Source organism: Stegostoma tigrinum, chromosome 17 (genome assembly GCF_030684315.1).
Source record: "Stegostoma tigrinum isolate sSteTig4 chromosome 17, sSteTig4.hap1, whole genome shotgun sequence".
NCBI classification, from domain to species: domain Eukaryota; kingdom Metazoa; phylum Chordata; class Chondrichthyes; order Orectolobiformes; family Stegostomatidae; genus Stegostoma; species Stegostoma tigrinum.
Genome location: NC_081370.1, coordinates 35,075,307 through 35,095,200, shown reverse-complemented (window position 1 = coordinate 35,095,200; position 19,894 = coordinate 35,075,307). Strand labels below are relative to the sequence as shown.

General features: G+C 41.9%; 1 protein-coding gene across 1 annotated transcript in view; it reads right to left on the bottom strand.

The window, feature by feature from the left end:
• deaf1 (DEAF1 transcription factor) overlaps positions 1-19,894 on the bottom strand; it is a 93,059-nt gene that overhangs the window by 59,541 nt on the left and 13,624 nt on the right. Inside the window, exons 3-6 of the mRNA XM_059652068.1 lie at positions 17,154-17,283; positions 5,333-5,479; positions 3,190-3,329; positions 518-583 (exon numbers count right to left, since the gene is read on the bottom strand). Of these exons, the coding sequence (XP_059508051.1) occupies positions 518-583; positions 3,190-3,329; positions 5,333-5,479; positions 17,154-17,283 (483 nt within the window). The remainder of the gene's footprint in view (positions 1-517; positions 584-3,189; positions 3,330-5,332; positions 5,480-17,153; positions 17,284-19,894) is intronic.

Here is a 19,894-nt window from a genome sequence, read left to right as displayed (position 1 = left end):
ATGAGAATTATTACCAGAAACTAACTGAAAGGTCTCACTTGTTTCATAGCTTCAACTTCCTGCTGTCGAGCAACCTCCAACGAGTATTCAATGCCAGGAAACTTGTCTTCTATGAAAATTGCTGTTAATTAAGGCTTTACCTATTACTTGCCTGCTCAACCTCCACAGGTGGCAGCTGATTCCATTCACTACCAATACTCAGAAAATTAGTCCAGAGGTGGGAATACTTCAGGGACCAACCTAACATCCTGTTTTAAATAAAAATTCCATGCTTCGCAGCCCGTATAACCAGCTCTAAAGGGCTAGATTAATTCCAGCATCTGTCTCTGATTTGGACTGTGTCATGGTTTCATAACTGGAAACATAAAATTAACATATACATGTCCCCTCTCTCTCTTAGCAGCTCAGAGATATTGAACCATGGAAACTGTTATCATCCAAGTGTGAAACTGAATTGCCAGTAACTCTAAACATTAACAGAACCATCATTACCATTCATTCCTATATAGTAACTTACCAAAGACATGTCATCACAACAAGCAGCACAGGTGCATGATGCTGCATGAGGATTTAGAATACCATCCTAGGAAACAGAATCACAGCAATATCAGTACAGGTAATAACATAAATAATCTTGGTCTGGGAGGAGATCAGGGTCCGGCTATCATTCTATTCATGTTCAATATTATAGATCAGAACATCTAATCTTCTACATTAAATGAACTCCTGCTTATAACTCTTACAGGCTGAATTCAGTGGAATACCTTCCCTTCCCCAACCTCTCTATTCCAAGAAACTCCTTACTCCTACAAGAAACTCCTTACAGCCACACTCTTCGATCAAGCTTCTGGTCACATGTTCTAACATTTCATGTTTGATTCAATGTTAAACATCGTTTGAAAACGCTTCTGCTTTTTTATGTTAAAGGCACCACATGAATACAAATTGCAGTTAGTGTAACTTCATCCAAGCTTATAAGACCTACACATTGGAATGTAATTCGCAGTCACTGCGAAAGTGTGAATTCAGAGTGAGTGAATCCAAAGTTTCCACAAATTTCACAAAAAACAATGTAGACAATGTCGTGGATGGAATTAGATTTGTAAGCATATACTAGGATTTCACTGGTACACAGAAGAACAGCTTTGATAGAATGAAGGGTGAGCAGGGTCATGCGAGTATAGTGGCTTGAAAATGGACAGTGTATTCCAAGAAAGCTTTGCAAGAGAGACTAGATAGTGAAAGGATCATTCTCATCTACATGCATAAACATGCATCCTTAATGGTGTGTTGCCTCTCACATCCTAGGGAAAAGGAAATAGTGGAGCAGATGACAGGGTTCTTGGACAAGCAGAGGTGACTGCCCGAAACAGTACAGAAATTATGTCGGAAGCATTAACATGGTGAATAGGATTAGACCACAAACAAGGCAATGTTATACAAGAATTATCTGAACTTAGATATGAATTGCCATGGCCCCCTTACAAAAACAAAAGGGGTATAATTTCTCCACCAACAGGATGCTGTCTTAAAGCTGAAAAATGTTTTACATATCGAACAAATATGTTAAATGATAAAAGAGTTTCAGGGCCAGTTTGATGCCAGGTATGTAGGCAATACATACCAATGATTAAGAGACCATATCAATATATATCCAAGTGACACCGACACTTGAAGTTCCTGCCTTCCTAACAGAGACCTCAATCAGCCATAAAATACACACTGTTAAAATTATAGATGGCAGGATGGGATGCCAATTATACCAAGTTGGTTTTATTCCCTCGTATAGCCTGTTTTACCAGGAAGGGATTATAGTTCACGAGTTACAGGAAGTGGATGCATCACAGGAAAATCTGATCCTGGTCTCACCAGATGACTGTCCATTTGTCTCCACAATTATTTACGAATTAACAAATGTTGGTTGAACATTCCCCCAACACAGGAACACTAAAACCATCAGTATTGGCTCTTCTGCTGCTCAGATGAAATCAGCTGATTACAGGATTGTAGCCATAGCCTGAAGCACTCCTTTCCTGTTGATTTCATTTGTACAGTGCACAATTCTTCAGTGAACTGAATTATCAGGCAGTTTCCTGAAGGCTTTTAAAGGTAGAGTTGCATAAGAATATTTGGTCTCCAACTCTGTTTTTAATTAAGTAATTGAACTCCACTCACAGCAACTGCACTCGAGACTAACGTTATTCTTGGAATAAAATTTAAACCAAAGCTATTGCCAAAATCCCAGCCAGTTGGAGTTGTCCTGGTTTTTGTGTGGTTTGAAATTTGAATTTGATGAGATGTCACCACATGGTAGCAGCAGTTTCCTCCTCTCCTTGGTGGTTCCTGATGACAAATTATGGACCAATTTGTTTAAAGTATCATTTAAATATTTCTCACAATGCTTTCATTGACCACTGGGAATTTTTTGCCAACTCCCAGTCATTCTGACTCTCACATACGGAAAGATGAAAAGATCCAGGAAAAGAATGGGTGTTTACGCGGACTGAGGAGGCATTGAAAAATTAGACGTCATCTCCTTCAAAGGAACAAGGAGAAGAGATTTTCAAGATGATGGAAGGTCTTGATAGAGTAGGTAGGAAAAAAAACTATTGCCCCTGTTGTGAGTTGGTTCATGACCACAGCTGATGGATTTAACATCATTGAAAAAACTCATTTAAAACGGAAGATGGGATAATTTTTTTTTAAAAAGAGTTGCCAAATCTGGAACATTCCATCAGAAACTATTGTGGAAACTCATTCAGTGAGTAATTTTCAAGGGGCACAGGACAAGTACTGGAGAATGAAGATCTTGCAAAGTAAGCATCATCGTTCTTTTAAGCAGCATGGACACAATGGGTCACATAGCCTCCAGCTATGTCTCAAGTTTCTATAATTCTTTGAAAGCATGCATATTGTAAAAACATTTGTCAGTTTTAAGCTGCATGTCATTAGCAGCCAGCATCAAAAAGCTGTTTATTTTATCTCTCATTTTCTGTGGTGTCAATGTTTTGCAATCCCTTGCTTTTGGATAATTTGCAAATTGAGCACAACAGGAATAACACTGAGATCTAACCTCTTGATAGCTTCTGACTAAGATAAATAGAACATTAAAGCATATAGAATATTTTAAAGCAGAAACAATTACCAAATCATTACCGTTGACATTTGCAATTAATAAAAGATCCTTACTTGTATCAGACACTGGAGGGGTCGTCCAGCGTACCGTATGCTCCTTTTCCAATCTTTGCTACTGGCTCGTCCAGCCATTCCTTCAAACTCCGTGGGAGTGAACCAATTCTCTCCATGTTTAATACAACGCCCCCGTCCTCCTGGAAGTAAAACCACAGGTCATTGTCACTCACATCTTTCCCAGTTACTAGAGGTAAAGGCTGAAAGAGAAGAAATTCAGTATGAATACTTAGAATTATAGAATACCTGCAGTACAGAAGCAAGCCATCCAGCCCACTGAGACCATACCAACCTTCTGAAGAGCATCCCACCAGACCCAATCTCCTACCCTAATCCTGTAACCCTGCATTTCCCATGGCCAATCATGTCTCCAACAAAGAAATTTGATTTTGATCCTTAATCTACAAGATACAGTTAGGATGACAAACTACTGTTAGCATAACAAAAGGTCCAGTGAATCATACAGCTGGGGACCAGAGGCAGGCAGGCAGGAAAGAATTATGTAAAAATAGAGATAGATTTTCGAAAAGGCTATGTTTTGCTTGGACATAACATTTCAGGTTCTACCTTAAAAAAAAGCAAGCTGTTTAAACTAAACCTTATAAAACACTGGTTAAGCCCAGCAATTCTGCATATTACATTTTAAGATGGATGTAGGGGTGATTTATCCAAATGTATCAGCGAATGAAAGACCAGTTACATAGAGAGACTACAGAAGCTGGAAGTGAATCCTCAGAGCTGAAAGGTTGAAGGGAGTTTTGCAGGTGGTATCCAAAATTATGAGGCTTTTTTTAAAAAATAGGGCAAATAAAGACAAGCCTTTCGAAGGATGGAGGATTTGTAACAAAAGGGCACAGATATAAAGATAATTAGCAAAAAAAGCTAGACAAAAGATGAAAACGTATTTTACGCAGTGGTTTATGAGAAATGAACCTACTGCCTGAGAAAGTAGTGAAAGCCAATTCAGTAACAACTTTCAAATGGAAATTAAGCAATTGTACAAAGGAAAAATTGTAGGGGTCTGGGAAATAGCAGGGGAAGTGGAACTGGCTCTTTTTAAAAGCTAGAGAACATACAATGAGCCAGATGACCTCCTTTGTGCCTTTTGTTTCTGATAACATGGTCCATAATTCCCTGAAACAGTCACAGATAATGACACAGAGATCCAAACACAGAGCCACTTCTCCCTGTTCCAACTTCATTGTTCCCTTCTGGAGTCAGAGATTGCCCTAGATGCTCACTGATATCCACAGATCTACTAACAGCCATTATGGTGCACAGGGGGCTCTAAAATGTCAAGATTTACTGGGCTGTCACAAATCTACTCACCAACCCAATGCTCCGTCTTGGAAGCCTGACATAACTGAATAGCCAGATCCCCAAACGGACCACCTCCACCTGAGCTGCTCATTCAGAGCTGATTTTCCCCATCCAAGCAGTTCATCCCAAATAAACCAGCTTCCCCAATACAAGCCTGTCTATCTTCAGACCAAGCTAACTCGCAAGATACCATGCTTAGATCATGGGACTGCTGATGAACTGATCCAAATATAAAAACATCAAAGTTATGCTGTAGAAATAGTTCATTGTGAAACATATCATAATTTGGTTTTCCTTTGGCAGAGACACAGTCATCAGAAATTTTGGGTTGGAACCTAGGAATATGTAAACAGCTGGACAACGATTCAACTTCTTGTGATGTGGGAAAGACTTTCTCACACATCGAGTGGTTACGGTATGGAATGCACTGCTTGGAAGTCTGCTGCACCAGCTCTTCAAATGAGCCTCATTACCTCCTGCCAATTTCCTGCTCCCATATTTTTCACACATTATTTCTATTCAGACAAGCATCCATACCCACTTGAATGTCTCAGCTGGATCTCAATTTGAATAAAAATAATGCACAAGTGTAAGGGGAAAGGCAAGAAATCATCAGGAGGTAAAGAAGCACATTTGAAGAGCTGGTTCAGATACAATGACCCGAAAGGCCTCTTTCTGCTGCTCTATGATGTTGCTGTGATTCTTTTCTGCCTGGTAGCTCCAGAAATCAATGATTGACAAAGATTGCTGTGCTTAGCCAATCAGGTTACAACAGACCTGGACATGATCTGAAGAAAATCCTAGGAAACTTGGATTTTCTTACCTGAACCTAGTTTGTTTTTGAACAAAATTCCACTGGTGTTTCGGCATCTGACTGGAAGCTCATTCTCATACACAGAAGGGTCCCAATTATATTTTGTTCCTTCTTTGTCCGGGCCTGATGTCAGAGGAGTTGAAGCTATCTGTGGACCTGGTAAAGAAAAGTACCAGAAATAGTATTAAACGTTAGGACTCCTGTTCTTCAATTATCCAAACATCATCTATTCGAATACAAATATGAATGCCATCATCAGAGAATAGCAAGTTTCAGAGAACATTTCAAACCCTGATGGTCCCATTAAGCATGAAACTCTAAAAGAAGCAACCAGCTCTTGAATTTAATTCCTGAGAATAAGTTAAGCTGTGCAGATCATAGAGTCCTGGAAAGTTTGGCTCAGGATGCCTTTCACCTGTCATGTTGTGCCTTTTCTAACTCCACATCATAGCCAGCCACTCTAAGATATGGCCAGAATTTTAACAGTTTATATAATTCCCTCTTAGATGTCACAACGACCACAAGAATGCAAGAATTCACTCAGATCACTGGACACAGCAGCCTGAATTCTCACAATGAAAGAGAGCATCTCTGTCACTGTGATAATGAAAAATAGGCTGAAAATCAGATGTCCCACCCCTAAATATGGCACCTACCATTTTCACAGATTTTGGAATGTGAATGGGTTGTGTTTTTCACAAGTACGTTTTGCAAAGGCAGCTGCCTCATGTCATGTCTGATTTTGGTAAACGGTTGCAGGGGGAGAAATCACAATGTGTCCAGAATAGACCTGGTCTGATCTTTGTTTAATTGTTGGGATAGCCAAGCTACCAAGGCAAAAAACATGACCATCCAACACCCAAGAACCCCCTTGAGGACTAGCTTTTTGTTTTAGGCAACTACTTTCTTATTCTCACTAACTCTTACGTTAGGTGATGCAGTCCAATAGTACATTCTGTACTTACATTGACAATCAGGCCATTTGTCTAAGTCAGTGTCTTCAATAAGTATAAATCCCGTTAAACGTGAAACGCAAGGAACACATTGATTTAACAGATACCACAGTATTTAAATTGGCGCAAGACAAAGGTAGCAAGAGATTTTTTTCAAAATAATTGACACATTTCTACACAAAATGCCATTAAATGAAACAGTGTTATTACTCCAGCTGATAGTATTACTGAACAAATCAGATTCCAGAGTGCAGCCTAGATTGTTACACCGTAGGTCTTGTTTCTGCAAAATGGCATATATTGTCAAAGCTTTACCCCCTTGCACCCATCGGTACAATTTATAATAAAGAATACCAATTTAAGGGAAAACCCACAATTTATAGCAAATGAGAGAAGACTGCTTATGTTGTTAAGTGATAATTACCATGGAGAATGAACCAGTTAATCATGATCAATGGTTAGCTGCCAAGGTTTAGTTAAATATTAAACAAGGCAGGTTGACACTGAGTGGTCAATGCATTGCCCTGAGAGATGAATCAGCAAATACCTGGCACAAATGTTGAGTTGAAACAGCAGCATAATTATGCTAACACTAAATTTAAGATTTTCAATCAAACTCACATTGAGGCATATTTGTGTGCATTGAAAGCTACATATATTAATACAGAGGACACTGTTCATTACAGACAAAAAGAATACATACACACAGTGTGCATTTTATAGTCTGGTTTAAAATTTAAACAAAGCTTGCATGTTAACTGTCAATCATCATTAACTGGTGCATTCTCCATGGCAATGCAACTTCCAAGCAGAGTCCTCTTGCAAGCAATCAACACACTCCACTCTTACAACCTAAGTACTGGTTGTCCCCTTACATTGGTATTTTGCAAATTGTCCCGATGAAAGCAATTCTTTGATTTTTGTAGTTTGGTTACCGTGATGGTCAATAACATAAGATGATAAATCTACTTCCAACAAAAAGAAAAGTTTAACTACAAAAAGAAAATAAATAAATGTATATATATGACAATTTGGAAACATTTTATCATATACAGCAAAAAGAAAGATTCAACCTCTTTTTCCAGCAACATGTTTTACAGACACTAAACCCCAATAAAATATCATTCCTATCATCATGTTAAAATTTCTTACTGAACGGGAAAGGTCATTAGTGTTTTGTTTTGGCAACTTCCTGCATATTCACCAGAAATGATAATCTGTTACTGTTTCTCCCTGTGACATGCAAAGAGACTAACTCAATGGCTTTTATCTATCTTTGACTTCTTTGAGACAACTACAACAGCTGACATCTTTTGCCAAGTCTGATGGTCTGAAAACTCCCACAGACTAAAAACTGCCCTTCTGCTCAAATGAATATTTTTTTCTCAACTCAACGTGCCCGTGGCCCTTGGCCATCCCTCTTTCTCTGTGGGTCATTAATACTCGTCAACAATTATTTCACTGCAAGTTTATTCAGTCATTCAGATAAAGTGACATAAATTTCTTAGAAAAGCTGTCTTTAACTCACTATTCCAAACAAATTCCTGACCCTTTCTCGAAACAAAATAGATTAGAATTTCACAACACAGAAAACCAAAGCCAATTTAGCTCCACTTTAAAATCTGAAACTGCAAAAATAATAATAGTATATTGTAAATTTCCATCACAAAACCTTCTGCAGGCTAGTGAGGTCACATCTGATACATTCCCCTCACAAGCTAAAAAAAACCATCCTAAACAGACAGTTACTATCCTTTTTACTGAATATCAGATTTAAAATTATCAATTGATGGAGCAGTCATTACAATAGCATCCACTGCAATTTTTTCCCAAAGAAGATTCTGAATGTATGCAGTTTTAAGATAGAAATTCAATGGCAAGTGATTCATTACCTCTTTGATTTTAGTTTTCATATCTCCCAGTTAGCTAATTCTTCTAGTGTTGACAGATTTGAAAGTTTTCTATTTGCAACCTCTCTCTTCCTCTGCTTTGCAGCTGTCTTTCTGTTCCACACACCTTGAGGCCTCCCTCTCAACCCCATGTCCTCACCCCCATATCCCCATAGCCCCTTATGATTCCCCTCTCCGAATACAGCCTGCCCTCTGACTCCACAGAGACCCCTTGTGGCTTCCATGTCTTCCGCAGTCTCCTTGCAAATCTCCAATCTCCAATCTCCGCCAAGACTCACTGCAGTAATCTTTTCCCCCCAACTTATTTCCAATCTCTGGAGGGCAATAAGGCAGCTCTCTACCGCGTCCCATTTACTAGGAATCCTATCAGTAGCAAGCAGAGGCAAAAGTGATCTGTGATTGGAGGACCAGTTCCTTAAGCTTTCTATCCATTCAACTTGAAGCAGTGACTTTTTCCTAGTTGGTCATGCCTATGAGTGAATTTTGCACTCATCGTTTCGGGATCTTAGGTGATGAGTTCGACCTCTGCTCTATGGATTTGAGTATTGCAGGATATCCCTTCAAAAAGATATGGTATAGGTTTTGATAAAATTCTAGGACACCTTCAATAGTAGCAAACTGTCCTTTGGAAAAGCAAACTTCCTTTTGGAATTGATAAAAGTAACATGAACATGCACAAAAAGTTCATAAATTGACAAACTCACTGGAACCGTTGACAGACCTGTTAAAAGTCAAGACTTTTAAAACTAATTATTCTTTAATTAAAAAAGCGGAATTTTGGTGTATTGAAAAACCAAAACATGTTTTCTCACTATAATAAAATGTGAGGCTGGATGAACACAGCAGGCCAAGCAGCATCTCAGGAGCACAAAAGCTGACGTTTCGGGCCTAGACCCTTCATCAGAGACCCTCTCTGATGAAGGGTCTAGGCCCGAAACGTCAGCTTTTGTGCTCCTGAGATGCTGCTTGGCCTGCTGTGTTCATCCAGCCTCACATTTTATTATCTCGGATTCTCCAGCATCTGCAGTTCCCATTATCTCATGTTTTCTCACTGTTTCCTGACAGAAACGTAAGATCTAACATTACTGGATTACTGTTTTAAAATTGTTGTTCTAACTTTATCCTTCTTTGTTTTTATACTCTATGCCATTACTACAAAACTCAGGAACCCATATCAATGAAGTCCTGATGATTGATCAACCTCACCCCCTCTTTACTCTACCCAGTATTTCAATGATCTCTTTTACCAAACTGCCACAGTTATGGTGAAGATGGGTGAAGAAAGCAATTTAGTATCTCAACCATGCCCCTGAATTCAATGAGTAAATCTCATTTCCCATGCTATAGCCAGAGGAAACAACCTCCCAGCTTCTAGCCACCAAGCCCCTTCAGAACCTTATTGTTTACTGAGATCACTATCACTCTTTAAACTTCAGAGAGTGTAAACACTACTATCTCAAAAAATACATACATCCTTTCTTAGATTTGGAGATCAAAAGTGTGCACAGTATTCAAGGTGTGATCTCACCAAAGTCTGTACTACTGCAACAAGAATTCTTTATTGTTGTATTCCATATCCCTTCTGATAAAGAGCAACAGAACATTTGTATCCTAATGCTTGCTGTACCTGCATGCTAACTTCTTGTAGGAACAAATTACTGCAGGTGCTGGAATATGTACTGAAAACAGCAAATGCTAGAGATTCCTGCGGGTCAGATAGCATCCACAGAAAGACAGTAAGCTAACGTTTTGAGTTTAGATGACTCTTGAGAGCTGAAGTAAAGATTCACTTCAGTTGTGATGAATAGTCATCTAGACTTGAAACTTTATAGTTTGCTCTCTCTTCACGGATGCTGACTGACCTGCTGTGATCTCCAGCATTTGTTGTTTTCAGTGCTAACTTCCTGTATTCTTTATACAAGCGCACCCAAGTTTTTTTTTAAACCTTCATTTATGAGATGTGGACATTGTTAACTAGGCCAGTTTTTAATGACCGCCCCATCCTGAATAGCTTTGAGAAGGTGGTGGTGAGCTGCCTTCCTGAAGCGTTTCAGTCCTTGGGATGAAGGTACACAGATGAAAAATGTGTGACATATATACATTTTTTTAAAGTTTGGATTTTAAACAAGTCGCACACGGGTGTTTTCTTTTGTAAAAGGGTTTAAAATTAACCAGGTAAGTCTTTCTGCAACCATGATTTTAAATAATGATATGTCAGAGTGTGGGTGACTGAAAGGACACCTGAGGCATTATGGAAATTTGTTTATGTTAATTTTTGATCTGACAAGAGAGGGAAAACATTTAAGCTGTTAGCTGTCATATAAACATTTGGATTCAATTCAAAGCTCACCTGACTAGGGTCAAAAACAAGTATAGTTTCTCTAGGAAAAGCAGATTATTCATAGTAGTTAACAGAATACCTCAGTCAAAGTCTAGTGTGTGAAACTTCTAGACCAGGAATGACTGCAAAGTTGAATTGGTTATTCAAAACTGAGAAAGTATAAGCACAGAGTTGTGTATGTATCCATGAAATAAGCTTCATAGCTCGGGACAGGAGCTGAAAATATGCAGGTAAGTCAAAGCTACAGATTTAGTTTGGAAGGAAAATTTCTCTGGATTTTGATTAATAACTCTAAAGTGATTGTGTTCGGATGAAATTTTATTTTGCTGAGTGTTTTGAAATCTTTCAAACAATATTATATTTACATAGCTCATTTTGTTTTTTTTTCTCTGTTGTGTAATAAAGTTCTGTTTTTGTTGATCTATCAAGACAGTTTTCAAAGTCAGAAGTTACACAACACCAAGTTATAGCCCAACAGGTTTATCTGGAATACACAAGCTTTCAAAGCACAGCCCTTTCGTCAGATGCAATGAGAGAGTAGGGCGCACAAAGAATTTATAGGCAGAGAGATCAAGGGCAGACAAAGCAAAAGGTCATACAAATGGTGTGAGTGGAGTGTCAGATGATAAGTCTCTGCAGGACCAAGAGTGTTAGATGGTGAGTAAAGTGTTTATAAAATCAATGTCAGTGCTGTGCTGTCATGAACGGACACCGCACAACAGTCACCAGACAGGAATATTCCCTCCCAGTTGGGGAGCACTTCAGCGGTCAGAGGCATTCAGCCTCTGATCTTCCGGTAAAGAGTCCTCCAAGGCAGTCTCTGAGATACAAAACAACGCAGTATCGCGAAGCAGGGACTGATAGCCAAGTTTCGTACCCATGAGAACAGCTTCAACCTCAATCTTGGGTTCATGTTGCACTGCTGGTAACCCCACCACACCGTTCTCTCAATAAAATCTTCCTTCCCTTCCTGTTTTTGACAGCATCACCTTGATAAATTATTATGATCTCTCTTTGTATATTTTTGAATGACTGATTACACTCGCACTCTCTCTCTCTCTCACACACACACACACACACACACACACACACACACACACACACACACACACACACACACACACACACACACACACACACACAGACACACACACATCTATGGGATGAATCATTTCATCCAAGATGTTTGTTTATTTGCAAAAACATTTACATTCTAATTTGTAGTCACAATCAGTGTGGCATTTAATAAATTCCAGCTTTTTGAATAAAACCAGCTGACTCCAGATTAGAACTTAGACAGTTTCCAAACAAAGCCTCACATCTACAATTCAGTGTCTGACCTGAGATGTGAGGCTGGATGAACACAGCAGGCCAAGCAGCATCTCAGGAGCACAAAAGCTGACGTTTCGGGCCTAGACCCTTCATCAGAGAGGGGGATGGGGGGAGGAACTGGAATAAATAGGGAGAGAGGGGGAGGCGGACCGAAGATGGAGAGTAAAGAAGATAGGTGGAGAGGGTGTAGGTGGGGAGGTGGAGGGCGTGGGTGGTGTCACGGACATAGGTGGGGAGTTCCTGGACCAAAGGGGAGAAAATGGAGTCCAGATAGGTGAACCGCCTCAACCTCTCCACCCCTCTCACCCACTCTAACCTCTCCCCCGCAGAACGGGCAGCCCTCCGCTCCCTCCGCTCCAACCCCAACCTCACCATCAAACCCGCAGACAAGGGTGGCGCAGTGGTAGTATGGCGCACTGACCTCTACATCACCGAGACCAGACGCCAACTCTCCGACACCACCTCCTACCGCCTCCTCGATCATGACCCCACACCCGAGCACCAAACCATCATCTCCAACACCATTCATGACCTCATCACCTCAGGGGACCTCCCACCCGCAGCCTCCAACCTCATTGTTCCCTAACCCCGCACGGCCCGTTTCTATCTCCTTCCCAAAATCCACAAACCTGCCTGCCCTGATCGACCCATCGTCTCAGCCTGCTCCTGCCCCACCGAACTCATCTCCACCTATCTGGACTCCATTTTCTCCCCTTTGGTCCAGGAACTCCCCACCTATGTCCGTGACACCACCCACGCCCTCCACCTCCTCCAGGACTTCCAATTCCCTGGCCCCCAACACCTCATATTCACCATGGACGTCCAGTCCCTGTACACCTGCATTCCGCATGGAGATGGCCTCAAGGCCATCCGCTTCTTCCTGTCCCGCAGGCCCGACCAGGCCCCCTCCACCGACACTCTCATCCGCCTAGCTGAACTCGTCCTCACACTCAACAACTTCTCTTTTGACTCCTCCCACTTCCTACAGACTAAGGGGGTGGCCATGGGCAAGCGCATGGGCCCCAGCTATGCCTGCCTCTTTGTAGGTTACGTGGAAGAGTCCCTCTTCCGCACCTACACAGGCCCCAAACCCCACCTCTTCCTCCGGTACATTGATGACTGTATCGGCGCCGCCTCTTGCTCCCCAGAGGAGCTCGAACAGTTCATCCACTTCACCAACACCTTCCACCCCAACCTTCAGTTCACCTGGGCCATCTCCAGCACATCCCTCACCTTCCTGGACCTCCCAGTCTCCATCTCAGGCAACCAGCTTGTAACTGATGTCCATTTCAAGCCCACCGACTCCCACAGCTACCTAGAATACACCTCCTCCCACCCACCCTCCTGCAAAAATTCCATCCCCTATTCCCAATTCCTCCGCCTCCGCCGCATCTGCTCCCACGATAAGACATTCCACTCCCGCACATCCCAGATGTCCAAGTTCTTTAAGGACCGCAACTTTCCCCCCACGGTGATTGAGAACGCCCTTGACCGCGTCTCCCGCATTTCCCGCGACACATCCCTCACACCCCGCCCCCGCCACAACCGCTCCAAGAGGATCCCCCTCGTTCTCACACACCACCCTACCAACCTCCGGATACAACGCATTATCCTCCGACACTTCCGCCATTTACAATCCGACCCCACCACCCAAGACATTTTTCCATCCCCTCCCCTGTCTGCTTTCCGGAGAGACCACTCTCTCCGTGACTCCCTTGTTCGCTCCACACTGCCCTCCAACCGCACCACACCCGGCACCTTCCCCTGCAACCGCAGGAAATGCTACACTTGTCCCCACACCTCCTCCCTCACCCCCATCCCAGGCCCCAAGATGACATTCCACATTAAGCAGAGGTTCACCTGCACATCTGCCAATGTGGTATACTGCATCCACTGTACCCGGTGCGGCTTCCTCTACATTGGGGAAACCAAGTGGAGGCTTGGGGACCGCTTTGCAGAACACCTCCGCTCAGTTCGCAACAAACAACTGCACCTCCCAGTCGCAAACCATTTCCACTCCCCCTCCCATTCTCTTGATGACATGTCCATCATGGGCCTCCTGCACTGCCACAATGATGCCACCCGAAGGTTGCAGGAACAGCAACTCATATTCCGCCTGGGAACCCTGCAGCCATATGGTATCAATGTGGACTTCACCAGTTTCAAAATCTCCCCTTCCCCTACTGCATCCCTAAACCAGCCCAGTTCATCCCCTCCCCCCACTGCACCACACAACCAGCCCAGCTCTTCCCCCCCACCCACTGCATCCCAAAACCAGTCCAACCTGTCTCTGCCTCCCTAACCGGTTCTTCCTCTCACCCATCCCTTCCTCCCACCCCAAGCCGCACCCCCAGCTACCTACTAACCTCATCCCACCTCCTTGACCTGTCCGTCTTCCCTGGACTGACCTATCCCCTCCCTACCTCCCCACCTACACCCTCTCCACCTATGTTCTTTACTCTCCATCTTCGGTCCGCCTCCCCCTCTCTCCCTATTTATTCCAGTTCCCTCCCCCCATCCCCCTCTCTGATGAAGGGTCTAGGCCCGAAACGTCAGCTTTTGTGCTCCTGAGATGCTGCTTGGCCTGCTGTGTTCATCCAGCCTCACATTTTATTATCTTGGAATCTTCAGCATCTGCAGTTCCCATTATCTCTGACCTGAGATACCACCTTTTGTATATTCCTTTAGTTCTGCCTGATTGTCAGCGTTGCACAGCACTGACATCGACTTTATAAACGCTTTACACACCGTCTACCACTCTTGGTCACCTGCAGAGACTTATCACCTGACATTCCACTCACAACAGTTGTATAATCTCTTGCTTTGTATGCCCTTGATCTCTCTCTGCCTATAAACTCTCTGTCTGCTCTCCACTACACCTGACGAAGGGGCTGCACACTCCGAAAGCTTGTGTGATTCAAAATGTTGGACTATAACCTGGTGTCGTGTGACTTCTGACTTTGTCCATCCCAGTCCAACACCGGCACCTCCACATTAAACAGATTTCAGTCATAACATCAGCTGGGATCCTAACAGCTATCAGAGCAGTCTCTCTGATCATAAACATTTAAAACTCTCATACCTTTTAAAAAATTGTTTTCTATTCTTACTAACAAAGGTAATAACTTCACACTTCCCACATGATACTCCTTCTGCTGCCTTTTTGGCTGCTCACTTAAGTTGTCTATACCTCTACAGCCTCTCTATGTTCTCATCACAATGTACATTCAAGCTAGCTTTACAAACATGGCTCCATGACTTCATCTTTCATTAATACAGAGTGTAAATTGCTGAAGCACTGACATCTTTTCCTCGCAGCACTCCACCATTTACAGTCTGCCAACTGACTACTGTCTAACTTAGATCCAACTAACATCTACTCATATTCTCTGCTTCCTATTAACCAATCCTGTATCCATGCTAGCATATTAATTTCTGACTCAATGATTCCTTATTTTGCCTATTAACTTTTGTGTGGCACTTCAATGAATGCCATTTGGAAATCCAAGTATACTATATCTGCTGGCTCTCCTTTATTAACCTTGGAGTTACATCCTCCAAAATAGCTAATAAATTTGTCAAACTAAATTCCCTTTCATTAAAGTACATTCCCAAGCTCATCATAAATGCTTCCACTTCAATCATACTATTACACTGATTTCTATAATAAGAAACACAATGACGCACACAGTACTCTAATTGTGGCCTAAACATTGTATTATACCTTTTATTATTATAATCGTATATTCAAGAGTGTGATAAATCTTCATTTTAAAACAGTGAGGAAAAACAGCAGGCTGGCAAGCTTACAATTGGGAAGAAAGTATAGAAGTGCTGTAAACAAACATACAAAAATTGGTAGCGAACAGCCAATGGGGAACTTCAAATCAGCGTCTACAGGAAAACAACACATACGGACCAAATACTGAACTACAGGAGCAACCATCCCAACACCCACAAATGAAGCTGCATTAGAACATTATTCCAACGAGCCACCACACACTGCAGCACAAAGGAACTACGCAGAGCAGAGGAAAATCACCTATACAGCATATTCAAAAAGAATGGGTACCCTATGAACACAGTCCGCCGATTTCTCAGCAACAAACCCAAACAAACAGACAAAACGGGTTCAGAAACCATAACCACTCTCCCCTACATCAAAGACATTTCCAAAATGACTGCCAGACTACTCGGACCCCTTGGCATCAGGGTAGCCCACAAACCCACCAACACACTAAAACAGCAGCTAATGAACTTAAAAGACCCTATACAGACAACAAATAAAACGAACGTCATCTACAAAATACCTTGCAAGAACTGTGACAAACACTACATTGGACAAACTGGCAGGAAGCTAGCCACCAGGATACATGAACATCAACTAGCCACAAAACGACATGACCCACTATCACTCGTATCCTTACATACAGATAAGGAAGGACACCACTTTGATTGGGACAACACATCCATCCTAGGACAAGCCAAACAGAGACATGCACGAGAATTCCTAGAAGCATGGCATTCCAACCGGAACTCCATCAACAAACACATTGACTTGGAGCCAATCTACCACCCCCTGAGAAAAAGAACAGGAAATGACATCACCAACCCAAGGAAATCTAACCAGATAAATAGAAAGCGGGACATAACACTAGCACTTCGTCGGAGGCTCACTGATGATGTTACCTAGAATGGTGACGAAACGTCTGAAAACGAACCTTCCAGCTCAGCGAGCAAACTCACATCCACAAAAATTGGTGGATACAAAACTTAATTTATGGTATTTTATGGTGTACACACTCCATATCTTACCTTTACCAGCCCTATGATCCTCAGGAGATACCTGGCCATTTGCACACACTTGATTTTAATTTGGAAATTCCCCCCATAAAACTCTCACCAACATTAAAAGCACTTCTTAAAACCCATCTATTTGACCAAGTTTTGCTCAATTCTAATATCATTTTGTGCTTTTGTTCAATAATGTTCTTGTAAAGCACCTCTGGATTTTTTGCTATAGAGATGCAAGTGGCTACTGTTGGTTTGTAATGAAGGGGGCATGGGTTGCAGAGTCTAGAATGGTAGCTCAAGGTGATCTTCAAGACAAGATAAAATTGGAGTTGTTTAAAACAGACATGTACTGCCCATGAATTGAAAAATCAACCACATTTAATCTTAAAGCATAATCCCCAAAGAGTGCTCCTTTCCATGCAGTTCTCATGGAATCTCAATCCCACAGCAAGCACTCTTTCTATTGATTGTACTGAAAAGTGAGCAGCACGCGGCACTACCTGGAGTTATAGGTGCATTAGGTGTTTTCAATCCAGTTGTTTCCACAATGCTTCCATCCGTGTGAACAACTATTAGGGTTGCTTTGTCGGTGGGAAGTCCTTCTCCAATCTGAAGTGTGGTTCTTCCTGACTGAGAAAAAATCAAAATAAGCAACATTTGAGCAGGGAATCTCAAGCTGAGAGGTTACTGAGAAAAAGTCAGAATCCTATCTCTAGCATTGCAGTAACTGGATTAAAAAAATAACCTACATACGTTAAAATTGAAAAACATCTACAAAGTCGGCAACTGAAAGTAACAGACAGACTCACAGTCTGAGTGCTTAAAGCGGGTGTTGTGTTACTGAAACAGTAGCCTTTTTGGTAACTGCTTTGTAAGTTTCGATAACATTTGACATAAACTTCACATAATTCAGACCTGCAAAACATCACTCATCAAAAACACACATCATCATCAGTTTTAGGTTTATTATCTTGCTTTCCTCTTTATTTTTGGGCAAATCTGTGCATCATTCAGCCGTTCACATTGCCTCTAGACACATCTTTAGTTTCTGTATTTGTCCCATTACCACACCCTCTAGTCTTGCACCAAGAAGTTTCTTGCCATTTAAATCCTCCTGCCCACCATCCCATGACAGACTTTGTCTCTTCTTCCCCATCTGGGAAGGTGGATGCAGAATATTTTAATACACTGGACTAGTACTGCAGAGGTCACAGTCAATGGGGCAGTGGTTTAAACACTACCATACCAGCTGGTGAAGTATAAAATCAGTGAATAAATCTGGAATTATAAAATATTGTTGGAAGTGTAGAAAGATTGTAAATTATTATGAAAGAAATCTGTTTTAAAAATCTTCTTTAGGTAAGGAAATCTGTCATCCTTATTCAGTCTGACTTATGTGTCAATACAGATCCACAGCAATGTGGTTAACTTTTAACTTGCCCCGGAAATGGCGCAATATTTCACTCAGTTATGACAAACTCTAAAATGGCTAAAATGAATGAAACTGGACAGGCCACCCCGCACTGCATCAGAAATCACAGCAAGAAACATACCCTTGTCTAATCCTGCAAAGCCCTTCTTACTTCTGGAAGCCTGTGTGAAATTTGAGAAAACAATGGCATATACTAATCAAACAACAGCTTGATGTAGTCATACTCATGGAATCATACCTTACATTGTCCCAGACGCCACCATCACCATCCCTGGGTGAGTGTTAATCTAACAGCAGTACGGACCCAACAGAAGAGGGCAAAGTGGACATACAGTCTGGAGGGAGTTGCTGTTGGGATGCCTTATAATTGGCACCAGACTCCAAAGTTTCATACATCAGGGCAAGTATGGAGAAGCAATCTTCCTGGTGTTTAGTACCTACCACACCACCTTTTCAGTTGATGAATCAGAATTCTTCAAATTTTCATCAATAAGTAGAAGAACCACAAAAAGTGCCAGGCACACAGAATGTACTCTGGGTGGGGAACTTAAATGTGCGTCACCAAGATTAGCTTGAAATAGATGTTAATACTTTGGCTTGGGTTCTCAAGGACATACCTATTAAGTAGCTCTGTAGCAGGTACTGAGGGAAGTTACAACAGGGAGAAAACAATAACTCATTCTCACCAATGTACCTACAGCACATGGACATGCCCATGACAGTATCAGAAGCAGTGGCTACTGCTGAGTCAATGTTGAGAAAAAAAGTATTTTCTTCACAGGACCAGGGCCTTGGTGAGATAACACAAGTGTGCCATTTTGGTCTTTTTATCAAAGGACAATGATCTTGCTATAGAGGAAGTGCAGCAAAGGTTTACCAAACTGATTTCAGGGCTGCCAGAATTGACATACGAGGAGAGGTTGAATCAGTTAGGATTGTATTCGTGAGAGTGTAGAAGATTGAGGGAGGAATCAGAGAGAAATCAATAAAATTCTAACAGGACTATTCAGCGTGGATGCAGGAAGGATGTTCCTGATAACGAGGAAGTCCAGAACTGGGGTCACATTCTAAGGGTGTGGGGTAAACCATTTGGGACTGAGACAAGGAGAAGTTTCTTCACCTACGCAGTGAGGATCCTGTAGTATTTGTGACCATAGGAAGCAGTCAAGGCCAAAACATCGTATGATTTCAGGAAAGCACTGGATATATCACCTGGGGATAAAAGAATAAGGGACAAAAGCAGGAACAGGCTATTGAGTTGGATAATCAACTTTGATCATGTTCAATGTCACAGCAGTCCCAAAGGGTTGAATGGCCTACTTATGCTCCTATTTCCTTTGTTTCAATGTTTCACGCAGAGAATAGCCTCCATTCAGTTGTATGGCACTACCAAAGCTAAACAGGATAAATTTCAAACACAGTATCAAAATTGAACATCCACAAGTAGCTGAGAGCCATTAGCAACACCAAAATTGTATTCAAACACAATCTGCAACTAAGGTTTTGGAGTAGATCTGTAGCTCGGGTTGTGGGTGTTGAGGTTGGTTGGCTTACTAAGCTGGTTTGTTGTTCCGCAGATGTTTAGTTACCGTGCTTGGTAACATCCTCAGTGCAGCCTCTGATGAAGCATCAGTGTGCTTTCCCAGCTGGTTTTTAAACTCTGGGGTCCATTGCGATGGATTGCCTCACTTCCGGGTTTCCTCCACATTGGAACATATATCGGGTCGAGTTCAATGTGTTTATTAATAGCATGCTTCGTGGAGTGCCATGCTTCCAGGAATTCTCGTGCTTGTCTCTGTCTAGCCTGTC